The sequence below is a fragment of the Balaenoptera ricei genome, chromosome 9, assembly GCF_028023285.1.
Source record: "Balaenoptera ricei isolate mBalRic1 chromosome 9, mBalRic1.hap2, whole genome shotgun sequence".
In the NCBI taxonomy this organism is placed as follows: domain Eukaryota; kingdom Metazoa; phylum Chordata; class Mammalia; order Artiodactyla; family Balaenopteridae; genus Balaenoptera; species Balaenoptera ricei.
This window is the reverse complement of record NC_082647.1, coordinates 24479341-24499330: the sequence shown is the minus strand read 5'-3', so window position 1 is coordinate 24499330 and position 19990 is coordinate 24479341. Positions and strand designations below refer to the sequence as shown.

At 40.7% G+C, this 19990-nt stretch overlaps 1 protein-coding gene across 1 annotated transcript in view; it reads left to right on the top strand.

Annotated features, from left to right (window-relative positions):
- The window catches only part of SND1 (staphylococcal nuclease and tudor domain containing 1), a 412864-nt gene that overhangs the window by 195728 nt on the left and 197146 nt on the right, over nucleotides 1–19990 (top strand). Inside the window, exon 12 of the mRNA XM_059933468.1 lies at nucleotides 225–325. Coding sequence (XP_059789451.1) covers nucleotides 225–325 — 101 coding nt within the window. The remainder of the gene's footprint in view (nucleotides 1–224; nucleotides 326–19990) is intronic.

Here is a 19990-nt window from a genome sequence, read left to right as displayed (position 1 = left end):
AGTGTGGTTCAGCTGTCTTTCAGTTGTTTTTTAAAATCTTAGACCCACAAGGTCATACTGTGAGTGAGGTCAGCTTTTACAGTTGTGCTGGCACAGGGGGCTGCTAATGAGCTGTGTTGCAAATTCTCAGCCTTAACTACCTTGATGCTTTTTTTTTTTTTTTTTAACATCTTTATTGGAGTGTAATTACTTTACAGTGGTCTACCTTGATTCTTTATTTTCAGGTCAACGTGACTGTGGACTACATTAGACCGGCCAGCCCAGCCACAGAGACGGTGCCTGCCTTTTCAGAGCGTACCTGTGCCACTGTCACCATTGGAGGAATGTGAGTGTTCTGGCTGGTAGCAGCTCAGCCATAGCTGAGAGTTCTCTCCTCATTCAAGTCTCTCCTCCCTTTTGTCCTGATTTGCTTTCTGTTACTCTTAACTCAGTGGCTTATAATTGTTATGTGCCTGTGTAGCACTTTGTTTGCGAAGTACTGCATAATCGCTCATTAGTTAATCGTATACTTTCATTATTGTCATTATTTAAGACTTATTGGGCTCTGTGTGCTTGGCATTATGTAGCAATCATTATTACTATTAATAATGCCGTTTTTTGAGTGTCAATCGGGCCCTTAGGTACTATGCAAAATTAGAAAGGTTATCCGCATATTAGTTTAATTGTAGGCCAGAAAAAGAAGAGAGGTTAATTGGACCTTTTCTTTGTATAGATGTATGTAATCAGTAGATGACAGGGTCTCCCTCTTCTACTAGGCTGGCCTTACTCTGGTTACATTCCAAAGTCTTTTGGGAGCTCGGTTGAGGAACAGCCTTCCAAGGAGCTATCTGATGGGGGCAGTAGGAAGCCTGCTGGGCCATGCTTCCACAGTAAATATTAAAACAATCAGTCAGTCCCCAGGAGCAATTCTTACCCTACGTAAAATACACCAGCATGCTAATTGTCTCCTTCTCTATTTCACAATCTTAAATGGTGTTTGTTACCAAACTGGTATTTTTCTTTTCTTTTAAAAGAGGGCGTGGTGGAGGGGAAGAAAAGGATAGGTTTCTCATCATAACAGGGATTGTCTTGTTGAAAGTACAGTGAAGCCCATTGGGAGAAACACCCCTCTCTAAGCTATAGCATGCCTCTGAAAGAAAGAGGATCCAGTAGCTAACTTACTTTCCAGAAGCTCTCCTGCCAAACAGGAGCTTCTCCCATCCGTCACCCCACCCCCGCCCCACCCCCATTCGTGTTGTCACTTTTGGAAACAGGTATTTTTAGCTACTGTTGCCACTCCTATAGGTATTAATGTTGTTGCCGTTCACACAGCAATCGGAGACTTCACTTTTGCTGAGAGGAACTGAATATCGGCTTTTGATGTCATTACCTTAATAGCATCACAGGCATCAGGTTATTTTTAGAAGCAGGTTCTTGAGAAATTAGATACTATTTTTGGAATGGGGGAAACTAGGAAATATTTTGCTCATTCTTCTATCTGTATAACTTGAAACAATGATTATTACCAATTTGTCACCAATTCTTAGGAGCTTGATGCATGCTTTCCTCCTGTGGAAAGCTGGAAAGTTAGTATTCCCCTAGATTAAGATTTTCGCTGCCACAAACAAGGAGTCCTCTCCGATAACTGCTCCTTCTATCTACTTACTGGTTAAAACAACACCACTGCTGTCAAAATGCACATCTTTTTATTTTTGGCAGATGGCTTCTATTCGTGTTTTTCTAATGACCTATTAGAGCGGATTCTTTTTTTTTTTTTTTAATTTGGTTACCATTGAGGTATATTTTTTACACTGCTTAAAATTAGATATTCTGGAAATGTTCTATGGGGCGTTAACATTGACCTTTCTGTCTCCCAGTTCTTGTAATTAGATCGTAAGTATTACTTTCGCATTATTTACCAAGGTATTTACCTCGGATTAGACCGGCTTGGCAGGGTACCCGGGGTGCATTGAGTTTCCTCATAGATTTGTTTCTCCTAAACTAGACTTTATGAGTAAACTGCTGGGCGGTAACGGGGAGAAATGTGGGGATGTACTAATATTTTTGAGACCAAACCTCACCAGATAGTAAGCTCCCTGAAGACAGGGATTTTTGTCTTGTTTATTCCCTGCTGTAGTCTCAGTATTCAGCAGTTGGTAGGAGTTCGATAAAATTGTGAGTGATTGTTTACTGTATTACACAGTGTCCCTTTATGAAATAAAACTGGGAGTACTTAGATGTTTCGTTACCTGGGACAGCTGTTTCTTCTGAGCTACAGGTTTATTTTAATCTGATAAATATTAAAAAAAAAAACTTGTATCTGATAGTTTTGTTTGTTATTGGAAGGTCAGTGCCAAAGATAGGGCATCTCTAGGAAGTCTTCCTGGTAGCATGCTTCTGATGTTTGAGTCTTCCTCATGGCTTCTCTTTGTTTTCCCCGTGGCCTTGATTTTTCTCTACTTAAATCATTCCAAATAATACTGTAGGAGAGTTGAGGTATTAATAATAATGTCCAAAGTACTCAGCTTATATTTAGAATTATTATACCGAAATCCTTCTATCTGCTTTTAATGGTTATTCAGAAACATTGGCTAGAGCAGGGGATTTAATTTTTTTATCCCAAATGTTTTAATTCCATTTTAAACACAAAAAGGTACTTACATCTCCAAATCTTTGATATATGGGCAGCAAGGATCCACTGTGAGCTGCATAACTTTCTCTATGGAATGATGACTTAAAAACACTAATTATGGAATCCTAGACCTTTGTGATTTACATCCCCCTCATCTGTTATAGTTTTCCTGCTCTGATTTTTGCACATTTTGCAGCCATTTAAAAGCCATTCCTCTTACTAAACCTTTTAAAACAATTTTTCATAAAGACACTTTCTTTTGGTACTCGTATTTCAATTATTGATATAAAACTTAGTGAAGTACATAATAAAAATGACCAGTATAAATCTGGGGACAGAAACAGATTGGGATAGAAGTGCACAGGTGTGTTAGAGTGGTCCTCAGTCACTAACGTATCAGCCTCTGGGTTTTGGGGAGATCGTAGAACATGCGGGTCAGTTAAGGAAAGGTTGCTAGGAGAGCTTCTCTAGTAGTTCATTGCCTCTCTCGTGAGAGGCCTTAGGCTTTGTTCAGCTTATAGAAATGCTGCAGAATTAACGATCTTATCTAAACTGTGTCTAAACGACCCAATCTAAACTATGTCTGTCATTACCTGTCGGCTCCTACACCTACGTAGTGGCCTTCATAGCGTCTAGAGGCTTTCCTGTTATTCAAGAGATCAATTCTCGAATAGCTTTTCTCAAACTGCTCATTCCAGGGGAAAGGGAAGGAAGAGACAGATGAGATGGCCTCTTTCAGGATTATTTCAAAGCAGATTTTTCAGTGTATTTCACATGCCAAAGTGTGTGAATTACCCCTATCCTCCACAGGGTTCCGTCTCGTCCTCCTGTTGTTTTCTCTGCTGTATGGGTCGGCGTCCAGTCACGTGGTCTTTGGGAGGCCTCTCTGGCGGAACCGTCTTCAGCTCCCCCTCTCTTGCCCTCTGGGGAATCAGTGAAAAGGAGGTTCATCATTCCTCTAATAGATTAAAATTTTTTTCTTGATTAACTTCACTATGGAGTTGGCAAGAGTTGTTACCTGTTCATCAAAACAGTTTAAATAAAAAATAAAAAGATCAAACTTTGAGTTCTTTCTCATTCTCTGGCTCCCAGGTTGGGAATTAGCTGATCCTTTTAGGCCTGGATTGTGACAGGAAACTGTGAAGATGGCGCTTCCTGTTAATTACTTTTTATTGTATTTAAGACACTTATATAACTCTTCTTGTGATTTAGTCTTCTATGTAATTAGCTTCAGTGATTAAAATCTCATTCTTCCGTTATTGCCAGAGCCTTCCTGAGGAGCAAGTTTCGTGGGGTGACCTTTACTTGTGCTGGACTTCCCAATTACTTCTGAGCTGCAGTTTGGCAAACCCATATTACCTATTAACTGATTGCCCATGTCTTTCTGCATATCACATTTTCAAAGAAAAGTGTTGAAAAAAATTTGTTCACATTTATAAAGGGGCACCTAAAAATATGACTTGGGGTCAAGCCTCACACGTGTACACTCGTAATTACCACCACCCCGTCCCCCATCCCCGGAAAATTGTCACATATCCGGTAGATAGTGTCATTTAAGGTTTTGCCCCCTTGCTCCTCATTATGTGAAGTATTTCACAATAATGGGAGACAATAGACATGGCCCATTTTGGAAAAGTGAAAGATGGCACAGAGATGAAACTGTGCAATAGGAACAGTTGGGAAATGCCTGATTTCTGCACAAGGTCAGTTTTTTGAGAGGTGATTGGGGTTTTGTGATGGTGATTTTTGAAACATTGTTTTAACCTCTGCTCCCCGCCACATTCATGTAAAGCCAGTGCTGTCCACCTTGATGCCCGTGTGGGGTCCTTACTACCAGAGATGTTGTGGCAGATCTCTTGGGCTTGGAACGTCTTAGTTACTCTTTGTTGTAATGGTTATCATCTAGCAGGAGCAATGCCATCTTTATGAACTTCCTTTGCGGCTCTCTGGCTTCTTCATAGATAGTTTGTCTTTATTATTTTTATATAAATCAGACTATTACACTTACAAGGAATCAGACTTTTTTTTTTTTTTGATGCGGGCCATTTTTAAAGTCTTTATTGAATTTGTCACAATATTGCTTCTGTTTTATGGTGTTTTGGTTTTTTGGCCGTGAGGCATGTGGGATCTTGGCTCCCCGACCAGGGATCGAACCCGCACCCCCTGCATTGGAAGGCAAAGTCTTAACCACTGGCCTGCCAAGGAAGTCCTGGAATCAGACTTCTTTTCCTTTTTTCATTTTCATTGGTTCTAGTTTGCAGGCGTACTTCCTCAGCTCTTCTGTTAGTGACTGAACATGAGGTTAAGGTCTTCTCCTTCTTCGAGAACAGTTCTTTTCTAATCCTAGTTCAGTTTTTCTCAGCCATAGTAGGAAGCAGTGTCATACCATCCCTAGCTTTTCTGGCTTGAGTTCTGTAGCTGTAAGCCTTTTGCTGTCAGGTCAAATCTTAAAACACACTAATGTCTGACTTCCAAGCTAAACATAGGAAGAACATGACCTCCTGAAACCCCATTTTCTGTCCTAGTGTTCTTACTCACCAAGTGGCCCACAATATTCTGAAGAGGTACTCTTTCAGTACCTGACATAGTATTAATGTCAGTGGCTCGGCCAGGAGGTAAAATCTGGGTTGTAGCCACCCCTTTTCTGCACAGATTTGTTGTTTACACTTCATCTACTTTAGTGGGTTTCCCCCTCCAACCTTTTCCTGCTTTTAAGGGAAAAGAAGACATCAGAAGAAACATTCCTCCTCTCCCCTCACCCCCAAACACCTAAATCATAAACACCTAACCAACCTTCACCTCTAAAAAGAGCACCGTAGGTTGTTTTCTCAACCTCACAGGCTGCTGTGTTGAGTAGTAGAATTATTTATGCCTATCCACCATCCCGAAGACATTGGAAGCATCTGTGGCATTTAGCTTAGAATACTTCGGAAAGAGTCGTTAAATAACTGCACCTATCTCCTGCTAGCTTTAGCACAGTGACCATTTTAAGAGAATGGCCCCATACAGCACCGTAAGAAGGAACTTGGTTGTGGCAAAGGGTTCAGGTGGGAACACTGCTTAGTTTCAGTTAGATCTTGAACATCTTGTGGCTGTGTATATGTGGGAATCTCAGGCGGCTGAGCCTTTTTTTTCTTTGTAAAGCCCTGATGCTTTCAAATTATTGTATTACCCTCATCACTATATATGGAAGTTCAATTAAGCTTTTCATAATGGAGCACTTGGCTCTTACAAATCAGCAGAATCCTTTGCTGAGCAATGTGTGTTCTTTCTTTCACTTTTCTCTACTTTTTTTTTTTTTTCCTCAGTATCAGTTGAGTAGAATGTCAAGTACTGGGTGACAGTCTATACTGAGCTGATCTTCAGGAAGGCCCCCTTATCAATTTCACAAAGTATACCAGGGAGAGCCTGGGGGAAAGTGAGGCTTTTCTCCAAATAAGGGGAGCTCATCCTAAGGGAGGAACATTCTGGAATGTTTAGAGATATGGATAAGTGTGTTCAAAATCATCTTAAGTTAAAGGCCCTGTTTGGAAAAAGTAGAAATGCTATCTATTCCGATTTCTGTGGGCCCTCAAAGTAACTTAGTGAGGGACTGGGCCCAGACAGGAGACCAGTTGCTCCTTCTATATTTGTCTGCTAAGAACAATAGATTTATCTGTTTATTCAACACATATTTGTTGAGCACCTACCGTGTGCCAGGCACGGGGAATATAGCCGTGAACAAAGTCTTAAGCATTTCCCTGTGCCGAGGCTCTCCCAGCTGCACTTCATTCTCAGGAACTTTCTCGACTCTGGTTGCTGAGATGTCAAGAGTCCTTAAGGGTATTCACTGGCTTTGCTGCCCCCAGAACCTTGCTTATGTAGATTTTGGCTTTAAGAAACACAAGTGACTTTATATAGACAGTACCTTAAAAGGCTCTTTTCTATTCAGATTTTGCCTGGGACTTTTAGAGAATCCACCACTCAAACAAGTTAAAATAAAAATAAGAGATAATCCCTCTTACATCTTTATTTTTAGATGAGTCAATAACTTAACCTGTCAGTAGACAAAATGAAATGCTCAAGCGACTACCCACTGAAGCCATTTGTCCTTTTCCTCTTCACATTACCATTCTTGGGTCGTTCAGTGTTGGTGAAGCTTTGCGAGTCCTGACAATTCACCGTGGTTCCCATCCTGCTCCATGTTCTCTTAGGGACCTAAAGACCTGCTTACCTTACTCCTGCCTCACCGGGCAGAGGACCCGATGCTAACTTCTAACAGAGACTGCTTCTCACTTTTTTGGATGGTTATCCTTGTAACTCTATAAATTAACACTACTAATTTTTAAAATTTTTAGCTTTAAACAGTATCTCTTTACTTCATTTTTTAGTGTTTGCACTATTATTTCTACCCTTTAGCCCCTAGTTTTCTTACATTATTGTTGTTTTACCAGTGGTAAACTTTATAATGTTCAGTTACTGTTTCTGATTAACTTTTTATAGTGTCTGTGTACTGCCCACTCTGAAAGATTAGGAAATTAGAATGCTTACACATTTTTCTTATTCTTTTAAAAAAGTTTTTTTTTTTTGCTTTTATCAAGATTTATAGCATTTATTCAGTTTCTCCTCTGTCAATGTCATTGTCTTCTAACCTTTGCTTGCAAGATGTTCCTAAATATTTAAACCTATCCCCCATCCCCTAGCAATTATAATTGTGTGTTACTGTTGGACCAAAAACATGATAGTGTGATTAGACCTACAGTAAAAGAAACCCATGCCATTCAATGTCCAGAGAACTGTTGAATTAATTCTGTGTGTGTCTATATCCCTTCTTCCTTTTTACACTTCTTCATATACAGTTGCCACTATATCTCAAGTCATTCTTTTTGTGGTTTTTCCTCTCATTTGTTGAAGAACCTTGATTTTTCTCATGTGTTGGGTGGTAAAGTTTCTGAATTTCTGAAAATGTCTAAATTTTTTTGCTTATGTTCTTGATTGTTAGTGTCATTATAAAATTCTGGCTTCAAAATTATTTTCCTGAAAACTTTGAAGACACTGTGTTCTATTGCTTCAACAACGTTTATGAGAAATCCAATTTCTGTTTCTTTAAAATGTAACATTTTTTTCTGGCTCTGGAAGAGTTTTTACAATTTACCATTAATTGTTGGTTTTCTGAAATTTTATCAAAATATTTCGATGTCCTTTTTGCTTCATACTCGATTGTCTTTTCAACACTGAACACTAAAGAGATTTTTTGTTGTTACTTCTTGAATTATTTTCTTTTTCTTTTGTAATATTGTATCTTCGTATATCTAACTTTTCTTCCAAATTTTTAAGACCACCTCTGCATTTTTGTCCTATATTCAAGGAGATGTCTTCATTGTTTTCCCACTTGCTTAGCCAGCCAGCCAGCCATGTATATTGACTCATTTACATTCATACCGTCTCTGATTCATTCATCTCACTCATTCATGTACTTACTTGTTATTTCATACACCCAGTCTTTAGAGAGTGCCTGGTGTGTACTAAGCACTGGGTTAGGCACCAGGAATATATGGCAGTTCTAAAATAGAAATGATTTGTGCCCCCATGAAATTTACATACTAGTCTCTTGATCAAACCCATTTTACTTTTTAATCTCAGCACTCATATTTAAATTTTCTCTTCTTTAAGTGCTCTATTTTAATAGCATGCTCTTCTTAGTCTATGAATATAATATTTTCTCTATCTCTGAGAATCTTATTTAAAAATTAAGCACTTCTTCCAGCTTTCCCCCATGACTAAATGTTCTTTACTTTGTTCTTTTTCTTTCATAAGTCCTCAAGCATTTTGTGAACCTTGACCTATATTTATGAAGAAAGGACCAGGTTGGAGTTGGCACGGTTGTTCCTCTGCAGTTTTCTGTGTCTGCTTCTCCAAGACATCTGTCATAAAAAAGTCAAAAGGGAGCAGCAAGTATCAGACGCAGCCTTCCTTATATGGTGCCTGAAAGTGGACCTGGAACATAGAGGAAGCAGGCAAATTTCAGACCCCACTAAAACTGTCAAGGCATGGGGGGCTTTCATCACCTGGTAGAGAGCCTTAGTGCATTTCCCTGGGATGACCTATGAGGGGGGACCAGGGATGGGGTGGGTCTGTGATGTGTTTGGCCTGCTCTCTCTAAACACTGTGCCTCTGCTTTACTTTCAGGCCACAAAATCCATCTACCAAAATCACCTGCCCTCTGTTCTATTATAACACGTGTTTTTTTGAAGTGAATTATCTCATGTGACATTGGTAATTTGGGGAAACACATTGATATAAAGTAGAAGTCGTATTGGTTTATAAGTGATGTTCCCAAATACATTGAAGTATTGAAAACAGTAAGGGATAAACTTTCTTACATTTAAAGGGAGAACTTTAGCAAGGTATAAAGACTTAAATAAGAAAAATCTGAGTGTAAAGAGGAGTCTATAGTAGGAATTTCCTTTCATGTAAGTCATGAATACATTAGTGACTTCAAGAACCTTTATGCTTTTCGCTTTGTTAAGCCCGGTAGCAACCTGTCGGTGAGGTCACAAAAGCTGTGAAGACACTTTTTCCAGAATTAAAACAGTGGATTAGTGAAGAATGCTACACTATGCATCAGACTGCTTTGATTAAAATGGTCTCTATTGATGGCACAACATTGTAAATCAACTATACTTCAATTAAAAAAAATTTTTTTTTAAATGGTCTCTATTGAAAACAAAGCCCTGTAGTCCCTTCTCTAGACGGAAGAGAAAGAATCAGAGCCCCAGAGTTCAAGGCTACTCGAACCCTAGAGATTTTTCATTGTGCACCATTTTTATTAGGGTCGTTTTTGCTGGTGCTTAGGCTAGAAATTTCCATAGGGTTTAAGACGACTGTGTATAACCCTGTTTGTTTCGGGGTTTTGGTGGTTTTGTGGGTTGTGAACTGCTTGGGATCACACAAACCAGTACGTGCTGGAAGAAATGCCTGTGCTTGCTAGTTAGGGCATTTTTCTATTACCAAGGGTGAAAACTCTGTGCTCCTAGCAACTCTGTGGGCATCATAGGGATGGATGGGGAAGAGGCTGGCTGGCCGGCCCTGCTCTTCTGAATGCTGTTCCTGATTAATTGCTCAGATGATGTTTCCAAAGCCTACTCACTGTGTGCTTTGTATGTGTCAATAAAGGCCCTTGAGGCGCCCCTGATTTGCCACCCATCCGATCCGATCTGTTTTCTGTCTTTCAGGATTTGTGCAAACTTTCTGATATGCTGTTAACACACTTTCTTATTTTCCAGCGCTATTAGGGCTTTATTCTTGTGCATATCTGTCTTTTCTGTCATTTCAGCGGGACCTTGTAAAGAATGTCATGTGGACATAAGTTCTCAGTCTGCCATTCTGACCTCCCTCAAGCATTCTTTATTTCTTTCTTTGGAGAGTGCAATTGATGTGATAAGGAGAGGGGACATTTGACATGATTACCAGTAAGCACAAATTGTGTCTTTTCATGCCACTTCTCAGCCCCTTTCTTTTTACAGTTCCTGTGGCCAGCACAGTACACAGTGGTAAGGGAAGTAGGAATGGAGTTTTATAGATTTTTCTATCTCCCAGTGGTGATGCCGCTTCATAGGGATTTGCTCCAGTTCATACTGAGTGATATTTTAAAGTAATAAAAATTGTAGTAGCATTTTCAAAAGTTTAGAAAATAGGGGGAATCAGCCATTATGTAATCATGCTAACATAACCGTTGTTTGAAGGGTACGCCTTTTGAGTGCTGGTTATTTTTTAAGAATTTAATTTAGGAACAGGAAAACTTTGACCGTTTGTCATAGTGTTGAGATGAAGGCTAGTTATTGTTGGATCTGAAGATTCTGTGGATATTTTCTTCAAATAGGCTTTGGAGGTAAGCACACTTGAGATTAAACCTCGGCTCTACACCTTGATAGCTGTGCAATCTTGGGCCTTAGTTTTTTTCTTAATGTGAGTTCGATACGATACTACTACACTCCGAGGGCTGTTGTGAGGATTAAATGTGCCCGTGCATTTAAAATGTCTAGCACAGTGACTAAGCCATAATAGTCAAGTAGTTAAATGAGTCCTAAGCCTGGCCTCTAAATTGGTCATTGGCCTAATTTCAGACCTAGGGGTCTCTTTTGTCCTTTCTTTGTCACCTCTCCAACATCTCTGGCCATTTCTTTTCACTCAACTTTTTTCTTTTTTAAGGATTCTTCTTGAATGTTTTTATATTCCACCCTCTTCTTCTTCGCAGTCCCCCCGCCCAAGCCCATCTACTGATAACGTTACTACCTCACAGATGAGCTTGAATAAGATATAGAAAATGCCTAGTCGGTAGTACCTGCTCAAAGGTTAAACAACAAATCACCCCATGGGATTATGGTTAGATGTTGTTGTACTGCTCTGTTCTTATTGTTCCACGGCAGACACTTTGGTTTTGGATTTCTCTTTTCTCATTTTTTCACTTGCCACTGAATCACATCATTTTTCCTCTAAGCATCGAAGGTATACTCTGTTTACCTAAGACAGTAATGCCTGATAAGTACTCCCGTAAAAGAAGTTAGATATTCATGAGTAATTTTTAATGTTTCAAGGAGTTTAACACACGCTGACCATTGAGTAGGGACAAGATTTATTCCTTAGTAAAAGCAATTTTATTGAATAGTATCTTTCAAACCAAGAGATGTGCTAGCAAGCAGCCTCCCTGGGTATACTTGTTGTGTATACATATTTAGCTACCTGTTTACTTCCTACCTGTATATATTAGGTGTTTAAAAGGCAGAGGGCTACTAAGTGTTTTAGGAAATGCTGCTATTCTCTGCCCCTACCTTAAAAGTCTTACTGAAAGTCAGATTCTCTGGATTTTTTTTGTTTTCTTCTTTGCTGCATCGTGGGATCTTAGTGCCCCAACCAGGGATTGAACCCGGGCCCATGGCAGTGAAAGTGCAGGGTCCTAACCACTGGACCGCAGGGAATTCCCTTTGTGGATCTTTTAGACTGACCCTATCTGCTGTGATGCCTTTGTGAAGTTTTGTGCCATCGTTGTGTTCACAGCAAGTGGAACATGGAGGGATTTAACAAATATTTGGACCTTGGAAGTCAGCATGCATCATAGAATTTAGAGATGTTTAATGGCACGAGCTTCATAGGGGCCAAAGGAAACTTGGGACTGCCTTTTATCAAGTTTCCAGTGTGGGTTTTACATGGAGCCTTTTGGCTTTCTGATACATCTGTTTACATGACAGCTGTGATTCAACAAACTATTGCCTTAATGTGAGCTTCTGTTGTGTTAAAACTGTGATTTATAAACCATCACGTATCAGGTCAGCAACAAGGGGAATTAATTATATTGCAGTTCTTACACCATCCTGCCTCCTCCCAAAACAAAAATCATCTTGACATTGACTGCAAAATCACCTTTTCCTCTAAAGTAAGAAGCACCTGTGTAAATCATTTTGTCTTGTCACCACTTTCTCAGAAACCTGGCTTTGAAACTGTTTTCCTTCGTTTGTCACTTAGCACAGCCTGTGGCTATGGAGAGATAAGACCATTTGAGTGAGGGTTCACCACCAAGGCTCTGTAGTTGCTTACTGTATTTCAAAGTTGGAAACCAAAATAATCCCACGTTCCCCCCAAGGGAAGGGGAGAATAGGAAATCGCAAAACCCTTATTGTATTGCTGGGTTCATTTGTTGCTGCTACTAGAGCTGCGAATCATTCAGTTAAAAAATATTATGTCTTCTAATTCTTAGGCACACGTTGACTACCAGCAAACATTTTTGTTTTGACTTTGTTTTATAAGTGGAGACTCATTTCTAGAGCTTTGCTGCAGTTGTATACTTCGTTGAGGCGGTGGAAGCCTAAAGCTGTTCCCACATTCTAGACTTTATCCATACGTTGGGCTTGGTCCAGTTGCTAATGAATTCTGGGAAACAAAACATGACTCGCCTGTTTCCGTGGTGCCAGCTGGCTGGGTTATGGGCCATAAACCATAACGGAGCAGTTAGTAGAATTCTTACTGGGCCTGTTTTTCCTTTCTGACCCATCTGAGAGAACTTCTCTTGAGCATCCACTCTAAGAAGCAACCTGTGCCAAAACAATTTTCTTCTAACTTATGTAGAAGAAGATAGTTATTTTTCCAGGTAACAGTGGCTTGGTATTTCGCAGAGCAGAATGATGGCCTTCCAGAATCTAGAGTATTATTTTGAATGCCTTCCTCTAAACAAGGACAAAGCATTTTTCATGTATATCAGCACCTGCAAAAACCATAGAGGATTTTTTTTTAATACCATTTTCTAATGCACCTTTTTTTAAAATTTTATTTTTGGCTGCATTGGGTGTTCGTTGCTGCGTGCGGGCTTTCTCTAGTTGCGGCTAGCGGGGGCTACTCTTCGTGGCCGTGCGTGGGCTTCTCATTGCGGTGGCTTCTCTTGCTGCGGAGCATGGGCTCTAGGCGCGTGGGCTTCAGTAGTTGTGGCACACGGGCTCAGTAGTTGTGACTCGCAGGCTCTAGAGCGCAGGCTCAGTAGTTGTGGTGCAGAAGCTTAGTTGCTCCGCGGCATGTGGGATCTTCCCAGACCAGGGCTCGAACCCGTGTCTCCTGCATTGGCAGGCGGATTCTTAACCACTGCACCACCAGGGAAGTCCAACCACAGAGGATTTGAAAAAGGCTTTCCGGGGCTACCCCGTCTCCATTTTGGTCTTTACCGGACCTCTATGATTTGGCTGGTTCTCCTTGCACTGTCAGAGCCAATCATTCCAGATGCCATTATGTAATTTTCTGTCTTGGGTGCGTGTTTGTGTGGGCGGGTAGTTTTATTTTGTTTTTAAGTGGTGTTTAATGTCAGGCTAATAATAAACTGGGTACGTAGGCCTGGTTTTGTCATAATGGCCACGTGTTTGCTTATTTGTCCCTTATTCCCGAGAGGCAGAGAACTCCCCCTCCCCAAGTGGTGCCTACATTTTGGAGGGGGCTCTTGTCATCACAGCTGCCTAGAAGATGCAGCATGGCAACTGGCAGCTCTGTTCTGAGGAGACAAACATGAGGAATCTTCTCCCTGGTGGCTCCCATAGCCGATTGCTTATCTTCCTGCAACCTAAATAGAGCCAATAGAAATGAATTTGCTGTTCCTGAACCGGTTCCAAAGTTTGGTGTGCTCCCTACCCACAATTCTTAAGTTCTTGTTCTTTGTGGAATGCTAGATTGTTTGACACATGATTCTGGGGCCTTGAAGTTGCGTTTCATCATTCTTGGCCCCTTGAATTCTTGAAAAGAAGCCTATATTAGTTGTCTAGGCAGTTTTCCACAAAACTACATTATAGAACCACTTGGGGCTCTTAAAAATATAATGGTGCCCCATATTTTAAATCTAGGTACTGATATTTGTTGTTTTTAAAATACTGATCTTTACCCCTAGAGATTCTGGTATTATTGGCCTGGAAAGGGTATTTTGAATGGTGGTTCTAATGTGCTGCCAGTATTAACAAGCACTAGGAAAGGAAGGCTAGAGGAAACAGGAGTTTCCAAAGCCAACATTCTCCTCTACTCTCAGATAAGTTGTAGATGTATCAGATAAGACTGATGTATCTGAAATTAATAATGTGTACTTAGGTGACTGAGGCATAATTATTTGGCAGCCTTCAATCCAGACTAATATCCTCAAGTGATTTCCTGTTTTGTGTTGATGCTCTTCTAGATATAACCCCATTTATGACCCTGGCTGTTTTCCTTCACACCTTTCTATTTATAAGCAGGGCTTGTGTTCAGCTAGCATTCACATGTATAACAAACTAGCCAGTACTATAATGTTAAGTATTTGAATATTGCCCTTGATTATAACACACAAAAGTTTGAGTCTGGTCTTTGAGAACCTTGCAAGACTTGTTTTCAGGGGGAGATGTCAGTCTTGTTTTTAGAGTGGGTTTGGTTGGCAGAGGAGGAATAGTCAATAACTAGAAGTATTCCTATTTTGGATTGGATAGTTTGAATTGGAACTATTTTCCATACCTTGTTCTGCATTGTTGAGCTTTGTGTTTGAGAGGGTGTGGTTGAGAATCATTGCCTGTAAAGGGATTCTTTCAGCCTGAACTTGAGTAGAACTTGGTGGCATGTGTTTTTATTGTAAATGAACTGTCCCAGGATAGATCCATAAAAAAGTAAATAGGAGTCTCTGGAGGCTGTTTTTCCCATCTGGAAACTCAGGAAAATTGGAGCATATTAGGTAGGTCATACCTTGCCCACTTGTGCCCGTTCTGTGTTTTTCATCTTTAGATCATTAGACCATTTTCACATTGATAGATTATGTTCAGCAGTAACACAGTGTTCATTGTGGATTAGAAGACAGTTCATTAGGGTCCGCACTCATTTCCCCTCCTCTCCCTATCCAGCCCTCTCCACAGTTTACCTTCCATTTTAATAGCTGAGTCATCTTTTTCTGGAAGGTATATTTTTTTATGGCAGCTCCAAGAAGCATGAGCTGAAGAATGAGTTTATTTAGAGTCTGGCAGGGATAGTGGGACTGTAAGCAGACTGATTGTTCTAAAACTTCTGTAGAGTAAACTTGTTTCTAGGGCACAGAGTATAATAATAACAGCTTTGCAGCTCAGAACTGTCCCCCCCCCCGGCCGCCGCCCACCCATAAAAACTAAAAAGACAGAGGAGGTAGAATCTGGCCAGAGTGTCAGGATTCTCTTCTCCCTCATTTTGTCTTTAGGAAGTTATTCACCCCTGATTTCTGTTCCCTGTGATTTTAGGAGATGATAATTTGCCATCCATGACATAACTTATACGTCACCCCCTCTCATTCCCCTGTGATAACAAAATTGCTGTGATAACTATCCAACCAGTTTTTTTAAAAATCCGATAATTCATTTCTAAACTGGAACTTGTTTCTTTCTAATCAGCCTCGTAATGTATTGCAGACATCACTCTCGCCATTGGCTACAGCAGTGATTTAATGCTGGGTTTTTAATGACTCCTTTGTTAACCCTGATATTCTGGGATTTAACACCCACTGGCCTTTGACCATTGGAAATGATGAAAATTTTGATTTCATGCATATTGGATAACACTGGCCTGTTGCGGGAGCCGTGAGTCTTGCCGCTGCAGCGGCACGTGAGATGCAGAGGCTGCGGCTGGGTGGGCGCTCTCCCAGGCCACGTGCTGCCGCCAAAGAGGGGAGCGCATCAACGTCATCAGCCCAGGGTGCCCTCCTCCCAGGACAGCCAGGTTCGAAGCGGGAGGCTGCACGGATGGCCTCATCTACTGGACAGGTCTCTGGACTTGTGAAGTGAGGCTCACCTTTTCAGCTGTTTCCTCAAAGATGCTTCTCTTGAACACATACCTTAACATCTGTCCTTTGAACCTTTTTTCTTCTAGTAAAGTCCTAGAATTTTGTAGGACTATCTAGGGTTCAAGACGATCTAGTCCACCTCACTCATTTTATAAACAAGATGTCTGAGTCCAGGAAGAGTGACCAAACCAGGCCGGTGTTGATGGGAACAGCAACAAGAGTGAACACCAAGAGGTGCAGTGCTCACTGTGTACCGGCACAATCTCAGCATCGTCATTTATTTACCTTTTTCCTTACAACAGCTTCGTGAGGTAACCTTGCACAGCAAGTCCAGACCCCTGCAGCTTCTCTCCTTACCTCCTGCTGCTGTTGAAAGCAGAGGTGCCCGTGTTGGTTGCTTTCCTCACTCTTAATGGAAGCATTGTGAGTGCTCTTTGGAAGAGACGGGCTAGTTTATTTATGATGGAATCTTGTGGCCAGACTGTTAGTACCATGAATAGATGCCAGGTTCTTTTCTCCTCCCCCCCAAAATTACTGCTCAGGAGAAAGGATGTGACCTTATACTTGGCATCTTCACAGAGACTCTTGTATTATTACAGAGTGCTTCCTCAGTTTATTTGGAGCACATCAGTTAGCCTGCTATAACTGCATGAAGGTCACATGGCAGCATTATTAAAAAGGAGCCAGTTTTTTCGTTTTTTTTGTTTTTTAACATGAATGAAGCAGTTATTACGGTGAGTATGACCCCCTAATTGTGAGAGCTGAGTGTCATAGGAATTGACCTCTTAAAGGTCACTTTACAAAGCAGTGCTCTAAGGCAGGAGAAGCAAACTTTTTCTATAAAGTACTAGATACTAATATTTCAGCTTTGAGAGCCATATGGTCTGTGTTGGAACTATTCAACTCTACCTTTGTAATGCTAAGGCCGCCAGAAACATGCAAACAATTGGGCGTGGCTGTGTTCCAATGCAACTTTAATTATAAAGGGAGGCAATGAGTTTGCATCCCCTGTTCTAGATGCTGTGGAGATATGAATAGATACCTCTAGATCAAGTACTAAACCCAGCCACCTGAATATTATGAAGATGCATCCTTGTGACTTAAGGAAAGAATTTCTGAGGGCATAGAGCATGTCTAAAAAGTTTAAGATGGGTAAGATGAGAGAGAACTATCTCAAAATTGTCTCTAACGATAACGTACATTCTAATGTTAAATACCCTCGTGCAGAGCATAGTTGGAGAAAAAAAGTGGGTAGGGTTTTAATCAAAACAATACTTCTAGATTAGTAAATGTTATAAATAAATATTTGATTTCACTTATATCCAAAAAGTTCTGATGAAGAAACACCCCTCCACCCCTGCCAAAAAAAAAAAAAATAAGCACACTTGGTATCACGTGAAATGCAAGTACATTTTCTTGTAATGTTTTCTCTTGACCCTTACCAAGACTCAGATTATGTGGAAATGGCTGTATTTGAAAACTGTTTTCAATACAATCTCTTGTGTTCTCACTTCTTTCTAATTGAACTGTTGCTTTGCCAGTCACTGGTGACAGAACAGTTCTCTTCCTGCGTTGGGTACCCCAGGCAGCCATCCATCTACTCCTGGTTATTTGATCCTATAAGCACGTCCTTGTTTTTCCGGATGTCCGATTCTCATTCTTTAGATGCTACCTAAGTCTCGCTATCTGGCACACTGGAAAACAGCAGTCTTTTACTTTCTTGATTTCCACTTAATTTCTTGATTTCTTATGTCTTTCTCCTTTCTGTCACATTCACCAGATCAGCACTGACTTAACCTTTGCCTTGTCTCAGTTGAAATTTTCAACCTGGTCTCATTATGAAGGAAGGCACTGCCTGGCATGAGGAGTTTTGCTGGTCTCCTGGAGACAGTTTCTCTTTCTTTTCAGATGCATCTGGAATAACAGCTGCATCCCCATTCCTGAATAAAATGGGTTAGTACAGCTTCTCATGGCAAAGCACCTGCACTCTTAGGCAAGATTGGGGGTAAAATCCAGACCAGATTCATCACCAGCAGGCTGGGAGGACCAATTTTTATGGGTTGGGGATAGGCCACGTGAATGAGGATGTGACCAAACTGGCGTTGTAAGAGCACCACTTGTAACTGTTAAATGTAAGGGATTAGATAATCTGTCATTATGCTAATTCTCAGTAACAGATGGTGGAGAGTTCTGCCTCTCAACAGCAGTTTTCACCCTGGGGGAAATTAGCTCGCACCCAGATCAGCAGTCAGGCAGGAATTTCATTGAGAGAGAAACACTACTGGTGATTGCATTGGTGTGTCCCTCTGAGCACATCTGCACATGTGCTGTTTTCCTGATTTCTCTACAGTTTACATATTCTTGGCCAGACCTCTTTGCTTCTTTCTATAACATAAAGAATTTGAGGTGGTTTCTTTTCCATGTGGTTAATTTGGGAAGATCAATATTGGAAGTAGCTTAGTAATGCTTTCAGACACATTTACCTATGTCGTATACTTCTTCAGAGAAAAGATGCCATACAGATAGCAAAAACATTGTTGATCGTCAGTCTTTAGAATTGAACTTCAGAGATGAGATGCCAAGCGCTCTAAGTGCCACACCTTGCCTTGATATAATACTTAAAACAAAAAAGGTTTAATTAAGCCCTTTGGCTTCATATTGCCTAAGAGTCATCTTGATCCTGCTATTTTTTGTCTGTAAATGATTTCTCTTCAGTATTTTGTTAATTCATAGCTTCACCTGTCCTCTCCATGCTGATATTTATCAACTTTTTATTTCTCATTGCTTATTCCTACTCCCAACTTACCACATACCTGCTTCTCATTTCCATTTGTATGTCCTACTCTTATTTCAAAGCCAGCATATTTAACACTAATGCTGATTTTTAAAACTGGCTTTCAAACTGTGTAGCTTGAAATCAGAGTTGATCATCGCTCATACGGGATGTAGTTCCAGATGTGCTTTAAACAGGCATGGTCATTCAGGTTTAATGGGTCAGTAAGTTGGTTCTTGTTCAAGAAGAAGTACAACCATTTTGGACTGGGAAGTCTAATAGTCAGGAAGCAGCCAGGGACCAGCCATCCGTAGCTTTAGTTCCCACCAGGAGCTGAAATTAAGGATATTTGATCCTGCCTTGGTGACCCTTGGGGTCTTGAGAGAAAGCAGTTCAGTGATTAGGTGATGATTTAGTTGTTTATTGTTAAAGAATTCCCTTATCAGTCTTTTCCTATGTCTCTTGCCATCGCTCTGCTCTGTGCAATCAACAACTCGGATCTATATTAACTCATTAGCCTTCTAGGGGATGAAGTGAGAGAGTGGCATGGACTTATATACACTACCAAATGGAAAATAGATAGCTAGTGGGAAGCAGCCGCAGAGCACAGGGAGATCAGCTCGGTGCTTTGTGACCACCTAGAGGGGTGGGATAGGGAGGGTGGGAGGGGATATATGTATACGTATAGCTGATTCACTTTGTTATAAAGCAGAAACTAACACACCACTGTAAAGCAATTATACTCCAAAAAAGATGTTAAAAAAGAAAAAAAAGAGATGCCTTTTCTAACTGCAGGTTTTCTGCTCTCCATTTCTTCCTGCATAATGCGGCTGGATTAATTTTGCATAAGTTCTGTCTTCATGCTGTTATTTCACTATGAACAGCTATTTTAGATTTTCACAACCATCTTCAGTTAAGCCCCCTACCCCGTTCTCTTGCCCCTCACTCTCAGCAGACAATCTCATCTCCTACTTTCTGGAGAAAATACGGGCTTATCAGGAAAATGCCTTTAATTTCTTAGTCTCTCAGCCCCAAACTTGTCTTCCTCCTGCTTGCTTTCTTACCTCCTCCTTTCCCATCTCTGGAAGATTTCACCCTCTTTCTTTCCGAACTCATTTTTCTACCTACGTGCCCTGAATTCTGTTGCTTTTGGTCTCCTGAGGATTTCGTGCCATCAGCTCTCCCCGCCCCCCTTTTAAAAACAATTTTTTAAAATTTCCCTTTAGTCTTCCCTTACCATATCTGCTTTTCCTATTCTTGCCTTCTCTTCCTGGCCAAGTTAATTAAGAGTTAAAAGCAATTTTAGTTCTGTGTCCATTTGCTGTGCATTCTT